The 24,286-nt window shown below is 47.2% G+C and overlaps 8 protein-coding genes and 1 non-coding gene across 9 annotated transcripts; 3 read left to right on the plus strand and 6 right to left on the minus strand.

The window, feature by feature from the left end:
• Positions 1–779: 779 nt before the first annotated feature.
• Positions 780–1,674, plus strand: BDW43DRAFT_298489 (uncharacterized protein; the record flags this gene model as incomplete). Its single annotated transcript, XM_032044561.1, has 3 exons — positions 780–1,300; positions 1,359–1,567; positions 1,652–1,674. 3 exons carry the CDS (start codon positions 780–782, stop codon positions 1,672–1,674), a joined length of 753 nt encoding a protein of 250 aa, XP_031902718.1.
• Positions 1,675–2,327: 653 nt separating this feature from the next.
• BDW43DRAFT_298490 (putative FAD binding monooxygenase) lies at positions 2,328–4,038 on the plus strand (the record flags this gene model as incomplete). Its single annotated transcript, XM_032044562.1, has 5 exons — positions 2,328–2,620; positions 2,676–2,950; positions 3,009–3,379; positions 3,433–3,802; positions 4,007–4,038. The coding sequence occupies 5 exons, from the start codon at positions 2,328–2,330 to the stop codon at positions 4,036–4,038; spliced, it is 1,341 nt and encodes a 446-aa protein (XP_031902719.1).
• A 546-nt stretch (positions 4,039–4,584) lies between these two features.
• BDW43DRAFT_308695 (wax synthase family protein) lies at positions 4,585–5,817 on the minus strand (the record flags this gene model as incomplete). Its single annotated transcript, XM_032046551.1, has 1 exon — positions 4,585–5,817. One exon carries the CDS (start codon positions 5,815–5,817, stop codon positions 4,585–4,587), a length of 1,233 nt encoding a protein of 410 aa, XP_031902720.1.
• Positions 5,818–8,963: 3,146 nt separating this feature from the next.
• Positions 8,964–10,552, minus strand: BDW43DRAFT_308696 (uncharacterized protein; the record flags this gene model as incomplete). The annotated part of the gene is made up of 5 exons (XM_032046552.1): positions 8,964–9,339; positions 9,882–9,969; positions 10,023–10,243; positions 10,335–10,446; positions 10,501–10,552. 5 exons carry the CDS (start codon positions 10,550–10,552, stop codon positions 8,964–8,966), a joined length of 849 nt encoding a protein of 282 aa, XP_031902721.1.
• A 4,979-nt stretch (positions 10,553–15,531) lies between these two features.
• Positions 15,532–16,124, minus strand: BDW43DRAFT_308698 (cell wall mannoprotein 1 family protein; the record flags this gene model as incomplete). Its single annotated transcript, XM_032046553.1, has 2 exons — positions 15,532–15,720; positions 15,783–16,124. The coding sequence occupies 2 exons, from the start codon at positions 16,122–16,124 to the stop codon at positions 15,532–15,534; spliced, it is 531 nt and encodes a 176-aa protein (XP_031902722.1).
• A 1,555-nt stretch (positions 16,125–17,679) lies between these two features.
• BDW43DRAFT_15362 (Hemopexin-like domain-containing protein) lies at positions 17,680–19,665 on the minus strand. The gene is made up of 4 exons (XM_032038491.1): positions 19,582–19,665; positions 18,918–19,502; positions 18,729–18,864; positions 17,680–18,671 (listed from the first exon to the last, which is right to left on the minus strand). Exons 2-4 carry the CDS (start codon positions 19,258–19,260, stop codon positions 17,765–17,767), a joined length of 1,386 nt encoding a protein of 461 aa, XP_031902723.1. The 5' UTR covers positions 19,261–19,502; positions 19,582–19,665; the 3' UTR covers positions 17,680–17,764.
• Positions 19,666–20,619: 954 nt separating this feature from the next.
• Positions 20,620–21,921, plus strand: BDW43DRAFT_15366 (DUF3632 domain-containing protein). Its single transcript, XM_032038492.1, has 3 exons — positions 20,620–21,163; positions 21,230–21,293; positions 21,341–21,921. The coding sequence occupies exons 1-3, from the start codon at positions 20,825–20,827 to the stop codon at positions 21,778–21,780; spliced, it is 843 nt and encodes a 280-aa protein (XP_031902724.1). The 5' UTR covers positions 20,620–20,824; the 3' UTR covers positions 21,781–21,921.
• Positions 21,922–22,854: 933 nt separating this feature from the next.
• Positions 22,855–22,927, minus strand: BDW43DRAFT_t62. The gene has a single exon. It is a non-coding gene; the product is annotated as a tRNA-Thr (tRNA).
• Positions 22,928–23,002: 75 nt separating this feature from the next.
• On the minus strand, positions 23,003–23,620 carry BDW43DRAFT_308701 (uncharacterized protein; the record flags this gene model as incomplete). Its single annotated transcript, XM_032046554.1, has 3 exons — positions 23,003–23,280; positions 23,331–23,463; positions 23,519–23,620. 3 exons carry the CDS (start codon positions 23,618–23,620, stop codon positions 23,003–23,005), a joined length of 513 nt encoding a protein of 170 aa, XP_031902725.1.
• Between the last annotated feature and the right edge of the window lie 666 nt (positions 23,621–24,286).

Genomic DNA, 24,286 nt, shown 5'->3' on the forward strand with positions numbered 1-24,286 from the left:
TATCTTTCATTGAATAATGCCAGAGTCCCAGTAACGGGAGGAAAATGCAGGAGGTGGCCAATCCTGTAGAGCGGAAGATGCATCCCCACGAAGGGATCAATCGCCCCCCTTGCATTACTCACAGTAGTCTATCAATGTGTAAGGTGTAAAGCGTGAAAATCCCAACAGGGACCACTCCACTAAACAGGTATAGTAAGAAACGCTCAGAGCTTCGGCACATATGAAGCCGCAGTCGAGTAATCTAGTGTTAGGTCTAACAATGGCGCGTTGATTTCGCGCCTCGCATTCGACTCTCCTTGACCAGATAGATTGAAGAATGTGAATACGACAGTTGCCAGCATTCCGGTCAGCGGCTCGGCCCCAATTTGTCTTTGATCAGTGAGATACTCAAAACACAAGTTATGTTCCTGTATTCTTTAATGACCTACCTAGACCTTTGGTGGCCCTATTGGTCGTGAACTTGGTAGATCCCCTTTGTAACTCTGGATGAGCCAGTGACTCAGGTGGAAATATTTATTCATCTCATGTCGGAAATGATCATCCCCAGAGCCAATATTTCATTTTCTGTAGTTAAGCTATACTTGAAACAGACATAGTATAGTACTTTAAAGTTCGTTAGGGACTAGACGGACGTCTCACAAAATACGTAATAGAAATGAGATAAAGTTGGTGTCAAGATGAACAACCTAGATTGACACGCTGAAGTATAAAGTCTATCTCTAGAACTCAAAGTAAATCTCACCCAGCCAAGAACATCTACCCTCCACACCATACTCTCAATGGACCCAACCGATGCGAACGGTCAAGTAACCTTCGAAAGCCGCGAGGCTCCGCTTTCTGTCGCTGTACTGGGCACCGGTATTGCCGTGTGCTGGCTAGCCAACTACGTGGGGATGCTTTGCAAAAGTTATCAGGACCGAACATATGCCATGGCGTTAATGCCACTCTGTTGCAACTTTGCATGGGAGCTAGTCCACGGCTTCATCACTCCAGAAAAGAATGGGATGTGGCCAGCAGTCTATGTGTGCTGGTCTGGCTTGAACGTGGCCGTGATCTACACAGCCATGAAATTCGCGCCCAATGAATGGGAACATGCGCCTCTCGTGCAGCGTAACATCCGATACATTTTTGCGATCAGTATCGTCGGCTGGATTACGGTCCATTTGGCCTTGGTCATCCACATGGGGCCACATCTCGCTCAGGGTTGGGGTGCCATGGTTTGCCAACTGCTGCTGAGCGCAGGTGCGTTGTGCCAACTTCTTGTCCGGGGAAGCACTCGGGGCACGTCATTCTTTCTCTGGTAGGCCACCCTCACAGTAGGTTACATTGCTAAGCTGAACCCTCTATCACTGGAGTAGGGCCACTCGCTTTATTGGAACGAGTCTCTGTCTACCCCATGAGATTTTGAGGTATCACTACGGATACACGGATGTTATATTCAACAGCCCCCTAGGTTGGTGGGGTACAGCAGCATTCTTTATTCTAGATGTTTCGTATGGCATCTGTCTTTGGAATATTTATAAATATGAGGAAACACATCAAATCAAGGGCGGAGGGAGGCAAAAGAGTATCTAGATGGGGGAATGATAACTGCCAGAGTACTCTTTATGGCGTTTAGTACGATGAATTCTTCATAAATCTATCCCACAAGCTTGTATGTCTGGGAAGGATTAAATCATGGTTTTGCTCTACCAATCCATTGTGGGACCTAATATGGTACATTCCAAACCAACTGAAATATGTATCCTTGGAATGTCAAGATCAACATTATTGTTAGCACATTCTTTCGTACGCCGAACGTGTATGCCTCTATCCCCCGGCTGAGTTGCCTACACCAAGTCCCGCATATTTCATGTTTAAAACAGCACAAGTTGGATTCTGTCACGAACTGTTTACCGGGAAAAAGGACGATGAAATGGATTAGAAGATAAAACGGGGATATGGTAGCATCTGGTAATTTAGGTAGAATGCCGGTTAGTCCCAGAGCCCCACTCACATTCCTAACCCCTGGCCAGGAAGTATCTTCCAAATTCAATAGGGTCCCAATCGTCTACCTGTCAGAGTTGGAATGAGGCATACATACACACGTCTAGGTCACATTATGGTATACCATCCAGGTATCATGGGTTACATGATATGAATCAAACCCACGAGCAGGGCTTTCATAGAAATTACTCTACCAAAAACTAGAGTAAGATTTTCTTTATAAATGTACTATGCAAATGGATATACCCTGACTGGAAGCTCAGCTTAAACACACAATCCTCTAAGCCCCGTTACTGTCTGTTTCTTCGCACCTCCTCTATGACGTTAGCTTCCTTCAAGTGATGGAGGTCCCCCGTTTCAAAGTCATCGTCGTCGGAGGATCCATCGCAGGGCTGACCTTAGCACATTGTTTGTATAAAGCAGGTATTGACTGCATTGTTCTCGAGAAACGACATGAAATAGCACCCCAGGAGGGCGCTTCCGTTGCCATCTTACCGAATGGCGGACGAATCCTGGCGCAGCTAGGGTTGTACGACGCGGTAGCAGGGCTCATTGAGCCACTATATCTATCTCACGTTCGTTACCCCGACGGATTCTACTTTACCAGTGATTATCCAACCACACTCCAGCAGCGGTATGTTGTCCTCGCCGCCACTAGAAATTGATTCGATGAGCTCATCACTGTCTAGGTTTGGGTTTGGGCTGGCCTTTGTTGAACGACAGCAGCTATTGCAGATTCTATACTCCTTTTTTCCTCAAAAAGCTAGCATACACACGAACAAGGCCGTCGTGCGTCTCACACAACTGGAGGGAGGCGCTGTAGCAGTCTACACACAGGATGGGAGCTGTTATGCGGGTGATATGGTGGTTGGCGCCGACGGAATCCACAGCTGTGTGCGGACGGAAATGTGGCGGTTGGCTGATCTGCGACGGCCAGGATTAGTCACTAAGCAGGAGAAGAGTGGTAAGTAGCCGTATACTGTCCCATGGATTGAGCAGGTACTAAAGGATTCATACTGTAGGGTTGACTGCCGAGTATGCCTGTATCTTCGGTATCTCGTCTACGATCCCGGGCCTGAAGGTTGGCCATCAGATCACCAGCGTGGATAAGGGAAGATCAATTATTGTCGTTCCTGCGAGACACGGGCGCCTTTTTTGGTTCGTGGTGCTCAAGCTCGACACAGCCTACCGATATGATAGCGCACCACGTTTCTCTCCTCCAGATGCGGCCAAGTTATGTGAGCAACTGAAAGACTTGCTTATTACAGAGAATATCGATTTTGGGCGATTATGGCTAGCACGTGAGACCTACTCCGTAACCCTTTTGGAGGAAAATGTGTTCCAGACGTGGCACTTTGGGCGCATAGTCTGTATCGGGGATAATATGCATAAGGTACGATCACTGCCGTGAGTTCATCGCCCAAAGCTCTGACGATAGGAATCTAGATGACACCCAATCTTGGCCAAGGCGCAAACTGTGCTATTGAAGATGCGGCTGCCTTAGCGAATGAATTGCATCGAGCTCTAGGGTGTGCGAGCCTCGACCACCAGCTCTCCGATATGGAAATAGACGGCCTCCTTGACCGATTCAGCAAGATGCAATTTGCCCGAGTGAGAAGGATTTTTCAAGCATCACGGATTGTTGTCCGCATGCATACTAGTGATAATCCATTATACCGACTGGTTTTGCGATATTACGTGCCGTATGCTGGAAAGAAACCGATGGAATTGATGTTGAAATTGCTGGCGGACGCAACTGCTCTCTGTTTCATCCCGCTGCCTCAACGCTGCGGCGCCGGGTGGCCTAAGTTGACATGTAAGGAAAAGCGCGTTCGCGCATGGACTTGGGCGAGTAGTCTGGTTATCCTAGTAGTACTCTCATTGGTATGGTCAACGCTACTGGGAAATACAATTCCCTGGCAATCTTGCATATTTTCGGGCCGTAGCCAACTGAGCTTAAGGTAAGATGACTCTAGGGCTCTTCAGTAATATAGTATCCACTACTAGTTTCCTTCACGAGACGGAGGAATGCAGCAGAAGAATTTCAAATGAAAAAGAAAATATTAAAGAGCAAAGCGAGGAAAGACAATCACTTAGACATGATTCCCACCTGCTCCCTATAGCATGCTGACCCAATCCATGTATATAGCGTTGAAGACAAGAACATATCACGTATACATGAGTCCGTGACCGTGTATGCCAGGAGTTTGCCATGCCTTGGTGGGTATACATGTCTTAACTACTGCTTCATCCATACCGAGGATTTATCCCGGTCTTACGGATAGCCGCAAGAAGGGCCATGAATCTAGATTGGACGAGAGGGAAAAAGAAAAGAAAAAGAAAGAAACAAGGACAGCGATGCGAGGAATTCAGCCTTGACGTTTCACACGTTACGCGAACATTTCACCAGTAACCCACATCCCCATTTCATTTTAAAATGACCTCACCTATAGGAATGATAGGCGGAAACAATTTAGAAAGCAACATTACCCCTAACGCGCGGATCTCCGTGCATCGCGAGCAGCACCTCCTCCTTCGGCGGTAGTACAGCCTGATACAGTAAAGCAATCAAATGGTCCGATAGTACGCTGAAGGGCTTCACATGAATGGGCCAAACGTCAACCAAATACATAGGGCAGCAATGCTGACGTCCTTCATGCTTGCCGAGTGGTTAACTAGTTCAATAAATCTGACAAAGTCATCTGCGACGCCGTGCTGACATAGTCTACTAAACAATGGCTGTATATATGGGCCCGTTGTCATGGAAAGCCAGGTGCACACCCAAATATACCCCACAACCTTTTGCCATAAGGGTGTTGCGGTCTTCCCTCCGTCAACCTCAGCTTCTATCCTCTCCTCGCTCTCAAGAGCCAGTCCTTTCGACTTCCCCAGCATATGAGCCCACAGGCTCTGAACGCCGTCTTCAATCATGAAACCCAGTGTAAAACCACAAAAGAAACGGAAGGCACCGGACTCCTGGAGAGGTACACCAATGCAGATATCAAATATTGAATGAAGAACGCCAGAGAGCGTGAAGACACAGAACACACGTAGGTATCGTTCCAAGAGGCCCGGCTTGGACAGGCGACATATATTCTCGACAAAGATAGTAGCTGCCGCGGTGAAAGGCCAACGCAACAACTGGTGCCAGTATCGTCCCCAGAACCGTCGTAATGTCCACGCATCAAACACGCTATTGAAAAATGGCGGCCAGGTTTCAGGTGCACATATGCCAGTGGCTACAAAAACCACACTAGCTAGCCGATAGGTACTGTCAATCACTATGCGGGCAAGGGTAACCCACATCACCACCCAAAGACCAATATTCAGTCCACTGTGATCCACGAGCGCAGCGAGAATGTATCCGCAGGTTGTCTTGGCAGGCACCAGTTGTTGTGAAGCCAAGACTAAGTGTCCAAATACGACGAGTTGCCACAGCGAAATCACACACTGTCGCAAACAAAATCGCAAACTGCAGATGGTAGCCCGGCCGCTAAAGTAGAGTGGGAACATGGGGGTGTTCTTTGCTTGCCATTTAGTCTGAATACCGCGGTAACTTAGTAACAGGTACAGTGCCGACAACAAATTCTTCCCCCGGCTTTCGCACGGCTGCGCCAGTATCTTCTTTTGATAGTCTAGATTGTCAACCTTCAGGATTAAGAGAAGGTTCAGAATGTGAAACGCGTGTAGAAATGCATGCATGTACACGACGGCCTTGATTGGCGGGTCGGCAATCAATGGCGCCAAGGATTTGGTCTGCAAGTAAACTAGACAAAGAGCAAGAATAAAGTAAAGCCGACGCCAGGGAGAGGTTCCCTGCGTGTATGTCATAGAGAATGCGCAGAGCAGATAGTGGCCAAGTATATAGCAAAGCGGCAGCACCCAACATGTTTTCTGAACCGGAACAGGGACTGCAAAATCCATGCTGATGAAAGGGATAACCTGCGCAGTCAAGTATCAGTAGCGAAGCGAGGGTTGAGTTATTGATATTTGTAGCTAATTCCTCTGGGCAGCTCCCTATAGATCACTGCTCAATAGCAGTGAAACAGGAAATATAACGGCGCAAGTCTAGCCCTGGACCGTGTAGATCGGCGCAACACCCCCTTTCCGCCCTTTCGCTATTGCTGGGAGGCTCGGTAAAAGGGACTGTTTGGAACGAACATGCAGTAAAGCCGCACCCCTTCCCAGCCCTCACCTCTTCCTCACACGGGCTGTACAGACTCTAGTGGAGGATGTTCGTATAGAGCACATGAACGCTACGTCGAAGCAATGCAACTTCAACAAGAGACTACTCTTCGATCGGGGTTTGCTGAAAATGCTACCTAGCCGGGGATTGACCTACTACCCTCCCCTGGGGATCCCCTGGGGATGAGGAATTCTCTAACCAGGTTCAAGAGGCCCGAGCGCACAAACCTAGATTTGTGACCTAGCAAATCCCTCAACTTTCTCTGCCTTCCACCAGTCAGAGTGGGTACTCATAGGTAACAGGGGATGCTACGGAAGCATCGTACAGATGGAATATCGGAAGAAGGACGGGGACAACGTTATTGGGATACATTCTCCAGTTGGTATGGTTTTCCTTGCTTTTGATAACCTGTGGACCAATCAGAAATGCCCAGTGATCAAATATGCAATTCCAGGAAGTCCAACCTATGCACAGCCACGGTAAACAACGGAAGGAATGTGACAAGCAGGACTATCATACTACCCCCGAACCCAAAAACGTCAACCCGACTAGTTGGCTCATACGTAAGGAAAGCTCTATCAGTGGCTCGATCGTAGTAAAAGGTGGGCTGGACCAAAAGTCTAAAGACCGTAGGAGAAAATACCGGTTCGATGATAGATGAAAGCGGAAGGGTCGCTGTCCCTCTAATCCCAGGAAATGATCCTCTATGACAGTCTATTTTATGGAGACTGACTCGCTGAACAATCATTCTTACGTAAAACACTTGCTAACAGGTTTTCAAGCGATTCGCTGATCCTTGTTCATAGTTCTTACCGTCGTCAGCGTCAGGTAGCAGAGTATAACTTCAGATTAGGAGGCTAGAACTTGGCTGTTGACAGTGAAGTTGGGGTGGATAGCACGTCTCACTGATGCTGCCAATAAGGGCCCTCTCCTGTAAACTATGTTTACTCTGAAAGTGGCAAAGCAATCTCCTAGAAGCCATACGTCCGTTGCATGTTATAACAAACCGTTGCATGGCATATGTCATGTACATTGCCATGATGCCAACACAGGCCGCTCGAAGCATCAAGGAGTACATCAAGAATAGGCTGATCATGCACTAGTCAACGGCAAGTAACAAATCAGTTCGTCGGCACGGCATGGTGTCTGGAATATGTCACTTGGTCATCCAATTATAGATGTCGGCTGTGACGCGAACTGAATGAGACTAGATCGAACAAATGCGGTAATATCCTGCCTGAGTTGCAAAAGTACGGCACTTCGTTTTGGTCCTGACCGAGCGTTCTCGCGTGTCTCTCTAATCCTAGGCGTATTCTGTTTAGTCCTCCGTAGTTTACCTGCAACTGACGGCTAGAATTCTTTATTACTTCATGCTCTGTGTTCTCGATTTTGATATGCTCATACCACGAGGACAGATCATACGACCTTCAGAGAATCTGTATATTCATGACTTCGACAGAGTACCAAGCACAATTGTGGTAGCTATTATTAGCGAGAAGGGTAATTACAGTATCACTCTGGGCGAGGTTGTAAGGGAGGGCTGAAATTCCAGGTAATGGATCATCCTGGTCCATGCTGGCTAAATTATGTTTGAACATAGGTACGTATCATCCCTTCGACAGAATTCATACTTCAGAACTCGCCATCCAAATCCCTACCTTCTGCGGGTTCACGCATGCGTGAGCATCTAAGGATGCCTTGATTGCTCTGATCATCTTGTGATATTGGGTGTGATTGATGTCACCAACTGATTCTACACACGCTGGATTAACGGTGATCTGTCGATATGATATAGAAACGATCTAATCTGGCATAAGGTCGGGCACTATATCTCGATAGCTCTGCGTCAGGCCGTGCTTTGATCGTGGAAGTTGGCCATTACGCAGAAAGTCCAGGTAGCGCAGACACTTAAGCTCACCATACATATAAATTTCTCTTCAGATGCCACAATACCGCGGCATACACGCATCGTAATTACTCCAGTTGGCTTACAATATTGCTGTCCTCTAGAAGCACGAGCCGCACACTTCCTGAAACAATCCCCGATAGCATTTTCGAGCGCAAGCCTCTCTTTGCCGCTGCTTGTCCCTCGCCTGCTCCCCAAAACCTTGCCAAGGCCTATCAGGAACGACTTCTGCTGTCTGCTTTTCGCCTTAAAATACAGCTTAATCGAACGCACTATGCCCATTTTCATCGATAAGGTCCATATCGACTCAAATATCTACTAGTTCTTGTAAATATGGCAAATGCTTATTGGAAGGTTCTTTCGGGGCATTACAGCCACTGCCTGGTCTTTAGAGTGAGGGCAGCTTTCACTGATTCCCGAGTCGTGGCAATTGCGTCTTTTGGGAGACCACAGTCAGTATAGCCGAGACAGTTGAGACAATCTAGTTGTCCCTCGGACGATGGCTTCACATTTCCCACGCGATCCCATGGAGGCTTCATTGGATCAAGCGACATGGATACGGTCCCTTACCTGGTGAATGGCTAGAGGCAGCGAATCTCTCGAAAGCTGGTAGTTTCGATAGAGCGGCAGATGGGATGTTCTAGCTTTAGCTCCCTTGCTAGTTATACTGTGTCTCGACCTCTCGCTTCGCATCATCAAGGCAATTTACATGTCTATAGACTACCCTCATCTTTCCATCAAAGTCGACATGCAAAGGTGTTGAGCCAAGCCCATTCAGCGCACTTTCAACTACTTCTCCGCCTTGTCGTATCTTCCAAATCATCCATCGTACAACCTAGCTTTCCTAGCACGATATGCTTATCGCTTGCCGACTCTGACAAGCTCTCAGCCTGTCCATAAAGACTGGGGACACAGCGACCGGGGAGCATGGCTAAATGACCGCATTGCATGCTCCCACCCAGCGCCCTGGGCATGCTGCTCTCCCTGTCCCATCAGCACTTCCCACGATCGAACCGCGTCTACCATGATCGCTACCGCTGGTGGTGTGATCCCACGAGAAGTGCGCCCTTGGGTGGAGAAGCCAAGATCCTTGGGATCTAACACTGGTGCGTCCTTGACAAAGCTACGCAATGCTCCAGCGAAGAAAATTGTTGTGTGCAGGGTACAGGGCAAAGCTTCCGTGTGATGGAAGAAAGCGACCAGAATCGAGTAGCTCCCCGGAACACACTCAGGAGCACCGTATCCGTAACTCTGCAATTTTCTATGGATTAGTATGTAGCGGTTAACATCAAGAGGCCGGTATTTCAATTACAAGTGTGCAGTCAAGGCAAGCGGATATCTTTGAGTATGTGTGGAAATGCGAACCCTGGATCTTGTTTACATTCCTCTTATTAGTTGATGGCTTTGATATTCCCTACCGGCTATATGAAGTATATTTACTGATTGGCTGTAGCGATATTTCTACTTCAGCCTTTTACTAGTGTAATTGAGGGATAGTACAGAGGAAGAAACTTCTTACTGTCTATATCGAACATTCTCAAAAGAACTTACTGCCCTGGTTCCTTTCCAACTTCGCATTCTAGCTCTGGTTTTTATAGAGTAAGAAACATATTCACTCAAGAAGGACATCCTATTGTCGCTTTCAAAACAATTGAGTAGTAGGTATGATGTGGAAGAACGTCAGCAGAGAAGGTCCAATTATTCAATATCAATGGCTATGTTCCTGTGCAGACAACAACCCCCTCCCCCCAAAACTTCAGGGCGACAATTGTCCACATTGGCTCTTCAATGGCCCTCAATCACCCTTTGTCTTGGGCCATGATAGTCTCCACAAAATCATGACCGATGTCAAAGCGAACTCCCTCCGGGTTAGTTATATCGGCGTCCTCATCTGTAGCCATCGATTAATAGCAGATATTTTACGCAATGAACGATGAGACTTACACCAGCTCTCGTCTGCCTCTGGATGTGGTCCAACCAAACCAACCCAGCCCTTGCCAAACGGAGTCACAGAGACTGCGACTTCCTGGTTGGTGGAGCATCGTCCCATAACAACGCCCTGATAAGTGACCGGCAAATGTATCACCGCGCCATCCTGGAAGTACACCCACTGACCCTTATCCAGGCGTCCCGTCGGGCTTCCAGTTCCGAAAAGCCCAGTCCACCTATATGGTTGTGTCGTTCTCGTCCTTGACTAGTGCTCCTGACTGCGTGACCTCTCGATCTACATCGGATCCCGATGGTAAGAGACCATACGGTCCAGCCAGATGTGCACCGACACAGGATCGCATGAACCGTCCACCATCGGAAACAAACTTGCGGATCGCGTGTTTGTATTGCTTAGCGTGCTGCCATGCGTCATCGCAACCTGCAATATTTACTATCATTACTTGCGCGGATAGCCTACGATCGTTAGGCTTACCATCGCCGCCCGGGTGGGCGTAGACATGGGCTCCACGCAAGGGACGTCTCATTGACGTCGTCATCTTCGTTCGGACCAACGTATTTCACTTCAAAGGAGGATGGGGACGACTCCAAGAGGGCCCCCACAGCTTCTGGGACATTGCTCACAGGCGGCAGGTCCACGGTAGACTAGCGCTTTGGGGCGCATGGTTGGGTTGCCTTGGATCAAGGTAGCGCCGAAGGCAACCCTGATAGCTAGACTAAGACGCATTTGACGTTAATGTACACTTTTGAATCACTGAGTAATAGATAAACGATGAAATCCTGGATCAAATGTACTTCGAAGTCATTGGTAGCTCTTTTTAATGTCAGTAGGTGCCTTCCTGGCAGACAAATAAGCAATATATACGCAAACGATCTAGGCAAACCCTGTTCACGTAATATAGATTTCGAACCGCCGATCCTCTCTGTGGTTTTGCGCTGCTTGGCCTTCAAATAATCGACGTTTCTAATCATTCCGCGGCATCTCTGTTTTAGGATCCTGGCCAATCTACAGCTTAATGAGGCTCTACTCGTACCAAGATTCGGTCTGACTTATCTTTCGGTTATGAATCTTCACTACAACTGGTCGCTCTTCAGAGAGACGAAAGTGGAAAGCTTCTGTTTGGTCTAAACGTTCGGAAGTCTGGTTGGATAAACAGTGGCTATGTGAGTTGTATTGAAAGTATATAAGGGTCCAAGCAAAACAGAAGGTTTAAAGCCAGTTTCACGGAGTCGGCCACCGAGTGGCCTTGTAATCTCTGAGCCATTTCTACTGGGGAATTTACCTTATGTTCAACTTTACGTCAGTCGGGTAACAATAAGTGAATCATGCCATAGTAAAGCTCTACGTTCTCTCCGTCGGTTTTCTTCCGGAATGTGTAAGCATAGTACTCTAAAATCTACTATTTAATGTCTGATTCAAAATGTATTCCAACACAAAGCCGCCTGCGTCTATATGGAATAATCCAATATCTTGGTACGACTACCATCTATCATAAATTTTCTTTATATAATAGTCGACATATATTAAACTTTCCTCTTGATCCTATCCTAAGAGACTTCGTCCCGTTTTAATTTTGCGCCATGCCTTCCTTACACAAAGCTCCGTTCGAAACTTTTAACTGATCTCCTTGATCCTTGCCCTCTTTGCTTCCTTGGATTTTCTTTATTATATTTTTATGATCATAATCGAAGTTAATCGAAGTGACTTGTATTTCAGGGATGAATGCCACCGTCTGGTTATCATCCATTCGGCGGTAAATGTTCTGTGTCTCTTGTTGTCCCAGATACCTCTTATAAGCTTTACTTCTCTCGTCGACTCAGTAGAAATGATAGGTCCCGCTCCACCGCGCACGGTAAGACGGTATGTGGTTCTTTTATACACGATTTCGATTGACCCGCTAGTTTGCAACTGGTATCTCTTTAAATATGGTGGTATGGATCGCCGCATGACCTGAGCTAGATTGAGGACGAAACGTATAGAGCTGATACTCTAGCCCAGTGATATTAACTGAAAAATAGACCGGTGTATCAGAACTGGGCCTCGCGAGAATGGTCGCGGACAGAAGGTAATCGTTCTGGCTCATTTTTTGTAAGCCAAATGCAACATTTATGCAAATGTTATCTGAAGTCGGCAGTTGAGTAAATGCCAATCCTGCCTGCGAGGTTGCCAAGGATCGTACGGGCATATGTGGTTATCCTTGTGTAGCAAAACTGACGGACGAACTCATAGTCCAAGTTGCGCTTGCGTAGCCTCTACGGATCTACAGGAGTGGGGCAGCGATCTGCGCCCTTCCCATTGAGATAGACATAAGTAATCTGATGAGAGGTACTATACATAAGCATCCCATTTCAAAAAGACCCAGGGACTCATAGTTCTTACCTTAAGGTCTTCGTCCACATTGTCATAGGCCGCAATAACAGCAACCGTTTTATAAGGCACGGAGAAGGCCATCACCTGTTGGATAAGATCATATTCCTTTATATCTAGTCAGTTAAAGATGGCAATTAATAATCAATCTAAGTTAAGAGTATGCCCAAAACAGACAAGAATAGTCTCGAGATATCTTGCAAAACCCCAAGATATTTTGATTTTCTTACAATGGTAATATATAGAAGCTATATTCTATACACACTTGTCTATGATAACAGTCATGCAACACAGAAGTAGAAAACTAGATGGGGGTCTAGTGTGCTCGATTTCACTTCCTACTTCTCTGCCTTGCTGCAACAAAGACGGCAGGGAAATCCAAATACTAAACTCCGAACCCAGCTTTAGGATCCCCGCAATTTTTCAGTGAACCTGGCTTCCGTCCTTTGTGTTCCGTATTGAACCAGAAACCAGAAGCTAGTTCCAGTGGTTCAAGATGAATATCCCAGACAGACCTGCGGCTATCCTTTTGATTCATGAGTATATATTCAGGCAGCTCAAACAGTATTCTCTCAAGTGCCTTCACCTGACATGTAAGGACTTTGATGGGTTAGTTGTCCCCCCTCTCTCCCATTGTTTCAATCTAGTGTATATCTCACATAATAAAATGGACTTACGCGTACTGCGTGAGATGTCCGAACATCGTCGAAATGCGCCATGTGTAGATGAATTGGTATAGGACACCTCTACGGACATCGAGAGATACAGAGTAATTGACTCTGATCGCCCCAGATAATATTGCATTGACGACCGCATTGTTAAAGACTATCCCACAGGTGGTGGGTAGGGAAATGATGCGGAGGTCCTGTACAGGCACTTCCCCCTTTCTCGGCGATTGAAACATGTCACCGTCGTGGAGTTAATGTCAAAGATGGATGGCTATACCCCCCAAGTACTGATAGCATAGCTCGTGGTTTGAAACCCCTGCTAGGAACGAATGGAGGCGGCTACAGCTAGTTTCTGTTGTGGAGAAAGTTCCATCAAGTGTGCAAGACTCCTGCGACAGACCCAGAGCAAGAAGACAGCCTGGTGGAGTTCCTCCAAGCCATTGGAGCCAGGTGCAATCGTGCTCAACTTATACTTGTCGCGTCTGGGTAGGGCTCATTGATCTAACTACAATCCTCCTTACTGGCATGATGCACCGCCACTTCCCAAAGCGTCCAGTCGATCATTCAATGGAATTGACCTAGAGGGATATCTGTGCTCAGACATTTTGATAAACCGGATTTTCCAGCACAGGAGCAACGTGGCCCGACCTGACTGCCATAAATGGCACGGAACTGGGCGCGTCAAATGCCCGTGCTGTTCCTTCGCTGGGCTGGGGGGCTGTCGTCGTCGCGTGTATGTGTATATTCATAGGGACGAAATGACTGAATGTTCATCCGTTGTCTTCCAAGTACTTCTTTGTTTATGCTTTGGTCACTTTTTTCCGCAGGTGTATAAATAGATCTATTCCCAAAGAGAGTTCAACCATATGAAGGCAGCCCCATTCTTCCATAATTAACAGTCATCCCATTCAGCCATACAATCTGTTTAATCTAGGCCCCTCAGCTGCCCTATCAGATGCCCAGTAAGAAATGTTAGTCAATATGGTGTCTCCATACCACAGTATGCATCCGGAGGCTAGATGCACGAGTACAGATTTTCGTTTACAAGATCATAGACAGTCTGTACATTGTACTGGATGTAAGCATTCAACACTCCGTACATACTGGTCAACATCATTATCTGATATTTAGACGTACAATATTGATACAAGGGAAAGCGTCCTTCTGGACCAACTCCATACCCTTTACTAAGCTATCCTACGCTTACGCGATGCCTATAAGGCATCCCTTGTCCGCAATTCCCGCTTCATCTGCCGGCAGGAGTAGTGAGAAGAGGCGCAAGCCTTAATTCCAAGAGGAAGGAACGAAGACCGGATTGCAACGATGTGCTGCCTGTTCATGGAAGTAAAATAGAAGAGTATTCATTCTTTAAACCACATCAGAACATGCAGTTAGTTAATTGCAAAAAAAGGCACGCCTCATGACCAGGACTAGCGGGCCAAAACTTGCGATCTGTAAGTGTCCACAACGTCAATGTGTCCAGGTGCATAATGAGATCTTATAGGGCATTCCAAGATACCCGGGGATATCTCTTGCATACAGGCTACTTTAGTCCACAACTGACAGCACCGTCAAAGGCTTCCCATGTACACACCTTCTGGAACGAGATTCCTCTATCAGTGATGACCTTTATTACGGCAGCGTATCTTATGACACAATTTCTTTCTCCGGCGCGTGAGGACGTTCGGGTGGTCTTTCTCTACCCCCGGTGGCACAGTCTTGCGATTGGATTCAGGCTCGAATTCCGCGTATTCGTTCTCATCGGTTACGTCAGGTATATTCTGGGAATCATGATCAGGAGTGGGCAGAGTAGATACACTATTGGTGTCGTGGGCCGAAGGACTAGGGCCAGCAGCAACCAGGAGGATCATATAGAACAGCAAAAGTCCGAAGAGATTCATCTTTGCCATGTCTGATAACTTTAAACGCGACAAGTCGTCGGATGTGAAAGAAAATTCCGACAAATCTGGCTGGTACTTGTAGAATGAGAAAGGAGGTGTTTATAGTTGATGAGAACCTGCGGGTCAGCATGTCAATATATGTTTTGAAGAGAACAATGCGACATGTCGAAACTAAGGAGCCACCATACATACAATAATCCCCTTTGTATCTGGGGGTATACGTCATTATGCATAATGTCTGTTCATCGATGTAGAGCTCCTTGTTCGATAAAGTACTACAGTGAGATGCGTTGTCTATAGTGCCAAAGAGAATGAGGCAATTCCTTTCAGGTAGCATTGGTCACTCTAGCCCTCTCTTTGAGCCATGCAGGGACTTGACCTAATAAAAAGCCCTCTGAACCATGTTGCACAATTCCACTATGATGCTAAAAATATATTGGTAACATGGGATAGACGCTGCGCATCACAATGGCCAACATGGCTTGCTAGTTCACTGACTATGGACTTAACTACACTCGACCGACGACATCATTTAGCAAGCCCAATCGGTAGAAATGAGCCAGGGTACTCTAAGCATACGCTGCGAGACCGCTCTGGAAGGCAGCATCAACATCAGCAGTGCCCGACTTGATAGTATCTTTGTCCGTAGCTGTCGCCTTGTTCTGCAAAGCAATAGAAAGGGTATCCGTCTTTGACTTCAAATTTTGAAGGTCGGTCTTGACAATACTACTCACTCCGGCGGACACGAAGAGTGATTTCTAATCTTCTGTTAGCCAGCTCTTTCACCCTATATGAGACAAAGAAAGCAGTGCAACGCTACCTTGGCGACAAGAGCATCAATGGCTCCGGTGATATCCGGCTTCAAGCCTAGCAGTGCATTGGTGACACCTGTGCTCTCGCCCGCGGTAAACGCGGCCGCAGCATTGGTATCGGCGGTCGCCTTATCGACATCCTTCTCGACCGCACTCTCCTTGGTCTGGATGTCCAGCGCCGCAGAAAGCCCGCCACTGTAGCCCGATACCGCGCTGCTCAAGGTGCCAAGATCGGTTTTGATTTTAGCCAGGTCACCGAGGACGGTTGACGCATCGCGAGCAAGAAGAGGGCTGGCAGCTGCGAGGCTGAGGAGAGCAGTGACGATCGTGGTTGTGAGAGTGAAATGCATATTGAAGCTTTGCGTTCGCGATGACTTTTTTTCGCTTGGGGAGATCTGTTTTTGGGCTGTGTTGGAGAGTTACAGACAAAGACCAGAGGACGCTCTTTATATGCCCCATTGAAAGACTGATCGGCAATCCAAGAGGCTATTTACGAAGTCCTTCGTTTAGCTCATTATGGTGCCATCCGCGTGATGGTCTCTGTTACGGTTCCATTCGAGTATTTCCACCAATCCTTCCCTATATCTCTTGATATCCTCGTGGATCCTCGGCGTCTACCTAGCCATCCCAGCTCATGGCCATTTACTTTCATCACATGTATGTGCCGGTGAGATTTTCTTAAACATGCGGTTTCTCCTAGTTCTCAAAAGTCTGGCGCGATCAGACAAGATGATTCAGATCCAATCAGCCCCTTACATATCCCCACAATCTGCACGATTTATCCGCTAGAGGATTTGCGTGCGGGGAAATCTTGGTCTAAACTGGTCCTTCTGGCGCCATTTGGACGCGGTCTAGATTGGATGTCGGATGTAACATTAATATAATGATTGGCTATAAGTGGGAGAGCCACAGGGAAAAGTCTATGAGGCATGTAATAACAGACCTTCTACTCCGTATTCCGTGAGGAGATTGGATTGTCCGATAGGATTCTTCTAGGTGACAAGAACCAAGATCCATATCACAAGCCAGTGTAGATCCTCGGCATTGAAGCTCCTCTGGAGTGATTAAAGTGATCTCTGACATTTTCAGAACCCTCTCCAATCCTGTTGACTATAGAATCCTCACTCCGAACCTTCTCCGCATTTCCCTCTGACCGAATTCTCAGGCTAGTTAGCTGGCAGGATCCCATAAAACCCCGCTGCTATGCTGGAACTAAGCGTCCCTCAAAGAACAGCGCAATTTTGGGAAGCATCGAGGTTCGCATCGGTTGTATGATTGGCGGGATCAGCAACTCGAGACATTGATCGACGTCCTACTTGCTCCCTTGGGACATATCCTCTCTTCATTTTTAGGACGTCCGCGACGGCCCGCTCTGTTGGCGGAGTTTTGAGAACCCACGGATGTTGGTAAGATCACCTCTTGTTAGGTTAGGCACTGACTGGATAGCCTATGAATTATATGGGTATTATTTACCACATTTATTAATCGACCTGTCGTGAGTAATTAATCTAGTGCGCAACGGGGACAACAAGCCAGCTGAATCAGTTTTGAGCCCGTGTCCGCTTTAGATCTTCCCCTAAGCCACAAAAGGAAAAGAAAGCGAAGGAAAATGGTTTTATGGCTCTATTATGGCTAAGAGAGAGAATAATCATGGTTCTTTGCGCAGAGCTTCAGATTGTGATCGATCTGGCGGCCATTATCCATTCATTAGCAACCCATCCTAGAGACTGTTATTATGAAGCTGAACAGATGATCTTCGTTATCACGATCGCAGTGAGAGAAACAAGGTCTACCGACAAGGGGCCTACTCATGCTGTCTAAAGAAGAGCTCTCTTTCCCTGTGTTCCTAGATGACGAAGACCTGACTTCTGTGTGATATGTATATATGCGGCAGGAGGACAAAACATCTCAGACACAAGATGAAACATATTACGCCCCACTGGAAAAAGTCCTAGGATGAGTTCAATTGGCAGGCCCTCCATAACCCCATTCATGCCCCCGTACGCTTGTGTCGTCGACTGAAGGGCGTGTTCTTCAACCCTGGCCACCCTGAAGCGATTGTCTTTCGAAAATGAATGCGCTCATCTTCTGTCGAATAACGAACGTACTCATTACCCTTGAAGAACCAATATTCTTCACTGGTGCCAGTCTTGACTGCGGCATCAATATCACGGACAAACGGGGTGTCCTTCAATCCTGGCCATCCGTCGATAATCTTCTTTCGGAAATGAATCGTTTCGTCGTCGGTTGAGTAGCGGACATACTCATCACCTTTGAAAAACCATATCTCTCCACTCGTCTCGCTTCTGATCACCGCATCGATACCTTGGGTGAATGGCGTGTTTTTCAGCCCCGGCCAGCCTTCAACAATCTTCTTTCGGAAATGGATCTTTTCGCCATTTGTAGAGTAGCGAACATATTCGTCTCCTTTGAAGAGCCAATATTCATCTGAGGTCTCAGTCTTGACCGCGGCGTCGATGTCTTCACTGAATGGGGTATTGCGAAGTCCTGGCCATCCGTCCGAGATCTTCTTTCGGAAATGAATGCTTTCGTCATTGGTTGAGTAGCGGATGTATTCGTCGCCCCGGAAAAACCATACTTCTCCATCAGTTCCAGTCTGAACGCCTGCTCCAATCCGTTGCTTCGACTGACAGAGTCTGCGGAGCGCATCTGATGGATCTCGCCGGACCAGTCCAGAGTCAAGCTGTATAGCCCTTCGGTTCTCATCATGCGTGTGGGGAACCCCCTCACACACACTGTCGTCAACATCAGGAGAGATAGTGGTGGTAGAGGCTACTGCAGCAGACTCGGGGCACAACTCAAACCCTCCACGGTTTCCTGGTGGGTGTCGGATGAACCCGGCCAACTCAACCTGACCATTGCTGGAGATTGCACCTCTGGCAAGGCTTTGATCAGCATCGGAACATGCAAACGAAGAAAGGAATTCTACTTACACGATTCGGACAGCGCCGGGACTGCCCCCACTATAGATCGGCTCGGTGGAGGGCAGGAGAGGAAATTCGTATAGTTGCGTATCTTCAAATCCCGGGAACGGGAGTCTTTCATAATTATTAAACACGTGAGGATATCCTTTTCACTAGAGGTCAGTATACTCCCATTGTGTTAAACAACTGCATACGTACTGGCACGGCCCACGAGCTCCTGTCTAAGCCAGCGGCGTTGCAGCTCCTTCAATGTCCTTTCGATATTCTCCGGAGTCTGAGCTGGTTTTGGGGTCGTCTGACGCTTGCCAATCAATCCGACAGGACATGCGTCCACCCCTCCATTACCATCGAGAACAATATACTCATCGTCTTTTGAAGGGGGCCGCGTGATCTGCGTTTCGGCACCTCCAGTCGCATCGACGAATTGGACATGCTCGTCTGCCTTCTTCACAATGATACTTCTGGCTTGGTCTGCAATGGACTGGCCAGGTAATGCTGACACTACTACCCCAAAGGCAGCAAGCCAGAAAAAGGGACGCATAGTAAAAGGTCAAATCCAATTGTCACAGGCGGGGGAAGATTGGTTGGGAGAATAGCTTATGAAATTTTGGGTACGTATCGTAGGGGCTGACTGCAGTATATATAGGCTCCGGGGAGAACACTCAAGTAAGCCATCTTCTTTTCAGGCCATATATCAGGAGACCCCAGTTCCGAATCAAAGTCCAGTTGCCGGAACGGGCCATTTCCACGCCTCTTCACATTCAACCTGAACAAGGACATGCTCTATTTCCCACAACCTTGGCGTGTCAGGGGCTTCGTGAAACTACCTCGAAATGTCTCTAAGTCAAGGCTACTAACTCACCGCAGCGGAAACCTGATCAATCACACGGTTCAATGTGCCCTTCAACTCTATCGGATCCGAAAGGCAATAATAGCAGTATTTTTACTTTGCGCGGGTTTCTGTTGTTGAGTGTGGCTAAGGTGGAAGGCATTTAGGGGAGCCGTAGATTGATTTCGTGACTACCACCCGAATTGTCCCATTGCAGATCGACTGTGGTGTGACAGAAGTGCACATCTATCCATTTGGAGCTGCAGGAATCCTGCAGTAGCCTGCTTACATTTGGTAACCTGCTATATCTGTTCATTGGGCTGTACTCAAAAGAAACTTGGCAACTCAAAATAAAAGTTTATCATTGCTATACCATTGTGGCTCATCTCCTAAGATTCCACAATTTTCAGATAAGAAGTCAAGCTCTAGGTTCATAATGAATATGGTGTAATGAATGGCGTCTCTGACAGACCCAGCTGAACTACTTATCTACACATCACACATGGCTAATGGAGGTGAGGGAAGGTCACTTCTCTGGAATATGTAGTCAGCACCCTATTAATGAGGCCATAATCGGCGAGAATAACAGTTCACAGAGGAAGACCTCGATGTAGCAATATCCTCGACATGCCAAGCACTTTAGGCAATAAAATTTCGAGGTTAAAACGGTCTGGAAAACATTTTCTGTGGGTCTCGTCGATCCTGCCATGGCCAAGCCCTGATCCAATGCCACACTCTAGCCAAACGCAATCGCACGGGAGACAAGAGGTTACATCAGATCAAACCAGTTGGATTTCGGTGTAATTTCGTCGTCTATCGGGTTTCCGGTAGTACCTTGATGACAGGCCACCCCAACGACAGCTGATTCGTGGTGAGTCTGGATGAAACAACTATTAGTGAATTGATAACTTAATTTCTTGGGCTTGTCGTGTCTTAGGTCTCATTCTGCACAAAGGCAGTTAAGATTAGATAGCTGGATTACCGTCGATAATTACTAATATAGTGCATTTTAGGTGATATAACCCCTACCACTGTGGATTCGCTAGGGGTATTTTCTCTTTACAGGTGCTCTAGTCGACTGCGTTTTCAACATCAAAGTTTGGAGTGTCGTTATCTAGGCTGTTAGAACCTTCGTAGAGCTTAGTCCGATGCCAAACTACAAAGGTCTAGCCGTAAACCCGGACAACCGACGATTCGCGTGCTCTCAAACTTTTTTCTTGACCAAAAGTCGAGCCTCATATTTTCACCCCTGGAACGAGAGGGAAAATCGTTAACAATGTCGATCAACCTCTCCTTACGAGCCCTCATCCATAAGGAGACAGGCGTTGTTGAACTAAAAGTGATGCATACCCTCGAAGGTCTTCTTCATAGCTTTGATGCGGATTCTATTCGAGTAGCCACAGAGGAAATTGACAAACTCAATCCCGTGAGGCACTCAAAGAAAGCACATGAAGAAGTCCAGGAGGACGAACTTGAGGAATTTCTCTGGCAGGTGTGGGATGCCTTTATCCGTCTTGCCCGGCAAGTTCCACACGCCCACCCCTTTCAAGACCGCATAGTAGACCTTGTGGAGGCTCTTACACGGTTGCCACCGTTGAGCATTGAGGTTTGGCAGGTGGGTTATCTCCATATCATGTTAACTTATAGAAGGCCACTTGGGCTGAGTATTGATTATCCATAGTCGACCATCCGTCTCTGGGCAGATCTACCTTTGCTGGGTCCCAGCATGAGAGAAGCTTGGGTTGGTGAGTTTCATAGTAGCCTTTCCTTGGGTCATTGCTCACACGAATAGCACCCCAATCCACTGAGGGCCCCATTGCAAGCCAGGAGGCAGAGGAGTGGATTAATTTGAATGCGTTCGCCGCGCGACTTCTTAAGCTCGACGCGATATCATGGACCGTCTTTGGTATATGGGAGCTCCGAGAAGCCCTTGAAGAGCCGCCTGAGATTCCCGGGAGCGGATTTCATGTCAGAGCGGCGGCAGAATGGATCAAGCACAGTGGTGTATTCCTCTACGGGGCAGCGATTCATGGAACAGAAGGCCATGAGGAACGCCTCTCGGCTGCAACAGGATCATTATACCCAGGTACCAACGTGATGTGCCTTGAAAGGTGGGGATTTTGGAAGTGTCGCTTTGGTTATATCGGCGAAAAAGGTGACGATTATACCAAAAACGTTGCCCTGAGAGCTAGGAGAGAGATGGAATTGATAGAACAAGAGTATACAACTTGAAGCATGCTAGCTTACTAGCATTGAGTCGTCTAAACGCGTATATGGATATGGGTCTGGGAAATAGTTTATTCTCCAACCAAATGTTTTATTATGGCTTGTACGCCGACTTCTTTCAAGCAGGGTAGATGGATATGGAGGCACCTTGGTCGCTTCGTGCTGTAGAAGATCCTTTTGCCTCGACGATGATGAGCTTGTAACCCTAATGCGAAGCCAGGATGGCTCTATTTAACTGTGGATGATCATTCACGAGACATAGAGCAACAAACATTAATTGTGTCAGAGCTTTGCCAAGCTTCGTCTTGTTTACTCCACGAGGTCCAGATTTGATAAATAAATCAAACAATATCCACTCTAAGCCACCCGAGCACCCGAGTAAGTGGGTTGACCAGTGCAGTTTCAATCGGTGGATCCTCTGTAATCAAACCTGCTGGCAAATGATTCTCTTCACGATAATAGCCCCGCGTGTCCCTACGTTCTTGAGTTGGGCAGTTTTTGGGTACGTCTTCCCGTTTCCTTCTGGTGTTGAACCACCATCTCAAAAAGAACATTCCCAGTAACCCTACGGCTCAGAATATACTAAGTAAGAACAGTATTTAGAAATTTTTAATCGATAAATCAATCATTAAGTACAATAATGCGATGAGAACTTCAAAAGGTTCAAGAACGAAGGGTTTTTCTGCCAAGGCTCTTAGAATCTCTGGCACTTATCTCACCTAACTATCTGTTCATACTTCTCTTACTCCGTGGTTATGTATATCTCTCAAGGTCGTATTCCAAAGTTCGATTAACATCGGGTTTCAATTTCTCTGTCATGTTTAATATATACAGTGTGTTCAGGGTACTATCGCATAGATTTTGTGCTCCGACAGGATGATAATTGAAAATATATTCAGTACACCACATCCGAATGGAAATCAAACGCTCACCCAGCGCACTTATGAAGTGTACCAAAAAAAATTCCGGTGTATGCGAGGTGATTGGATAGAAGTATTCAATACTTGGTCTATTGGTATAATAATCATTTCTGAAAAAGAGAAGGAGATAAACAGATGGCCAAAAAAAATCCGAGACAAATGCTCACACTCGGATTTGAACCGAGGATCTCATCATTACTAGTGATGCGCTTTGCCAACTAAGCCATGCGAGCTGATTTGTTCAACAGTTTTCTCTAATCATGATTTATAGATAAATTCCCTAGCCTTTCAGGCTCCCCCCCTCGGGTTCACGGGGCTGCCCAGGGGATGAGCGCAGTGGCTTGGGCAATACCCGCATTACTGCTCTCACTGCTTCCTGGCGTTGGTGTTGATCCCGTAAAAGAGGTAGCACTTTCAGTGGCGCACGAATGAGAAGCATGCGACGTAGCTGTTGAAGATGCTGTCCCCGTGGGAGGTGACGTGTTGATCTCCGTAGCGGTGATGGTCACATCGTAGAACCACATCTGCTCCGGTGTGCTGGAACTCCACGTATTGCCATACCCATTGCCGTGGGGCAAGTGGCAGACTGCTCGTCAAGAGCGAAATCTTCGCCGAGTTCACAGCCTACACGCCAACTAGCATCGTTACGTAGAGTCGCGATCTCGCGGAAGGTGGGTGACGCCTCAACAATTTCTCGCCGTCCGAAGTTGCACTTCTTGGTCGAAGGGGATGGCGCACAGGTTACGGCGTAGGTGGTCGTGGGTGAGTCCTGCCCGTGAGGTGTCAGCCGTGTGAGTTTAGATGTACAACCGGAAGGTCCTTACAATGCCAATGACTCCCCATGGAGCAGCTGCAGAGCGCGCACAGAGTTGTACGGCGAAGATCAACCCTCCCAGATCTTGAAATGGGGTATGCGGTATATACATAACCGGGGAAATGTGACCGAGAGCTTGTTACCATGTCTTCTGGACATGTGTTCAAGAAGCCAAGGAGAAGAGGGGACCTTGGAGTGTTGTTTCATATGTTGCTGACAGGTCCAGGTGCGTGAAACCGATGACCAGCGGTGGTAATCTACTCCTATAAGGGGGAGTTAAGTATCGTAACAGCTAAATTAACAAGTACGCGGTCAGTCGTAGGTGATAGGTAGCTGTTGTATCTGTTCAAGGAAAAGGTTCGTCAGTTTACCCTACCTTAGGGTTTCATAGAATTTAGGATATACCCAAGGCTCTGATGGTATAGATGAGGGGATTTGCCTGTACATACTCTAGTAGCCTTACCTCTTGCCCTTGCTGGTCTTCGGGGGCATAGCGTGGAGCAAAAAGCCTGCCATCCCGTCAGCAGTTAATCTTCCGCTAATGCACTCTAATAACGTTGCATTTTATTGGATGCCCTCTCAAACCCCAACTCAACCCTTCTATATAGGAAATACCAAATACCATTACTAGTTCAGTTGACTAAGGAATTGCGCAAGTTGAGCCCGTACGAGGTATATAGTACTTACATGGTTGTATACTATGTATTCTACACTTATATTTAGTATTGACGTCTAGTATCTATACCGTATGAATGGACATACACATAGCCCTAACAGG

This window comes from Aspergillus alliaceus, assembly GCF_009176365.1.
Source record: "Aspergillus alliaceus strain CBS 536.65 unplaced genomic scaffold BDW43scaffold_10, whole genome shotgun sequence".
NCBI classification, from domain to species: domain Eukaryota; kingdom Fungi; phylum Ascomycota; class Eurotiomycetes; order Eurotiales; family Aspergillaceae; genus Aspergillus; species Aspergillus alliaceus.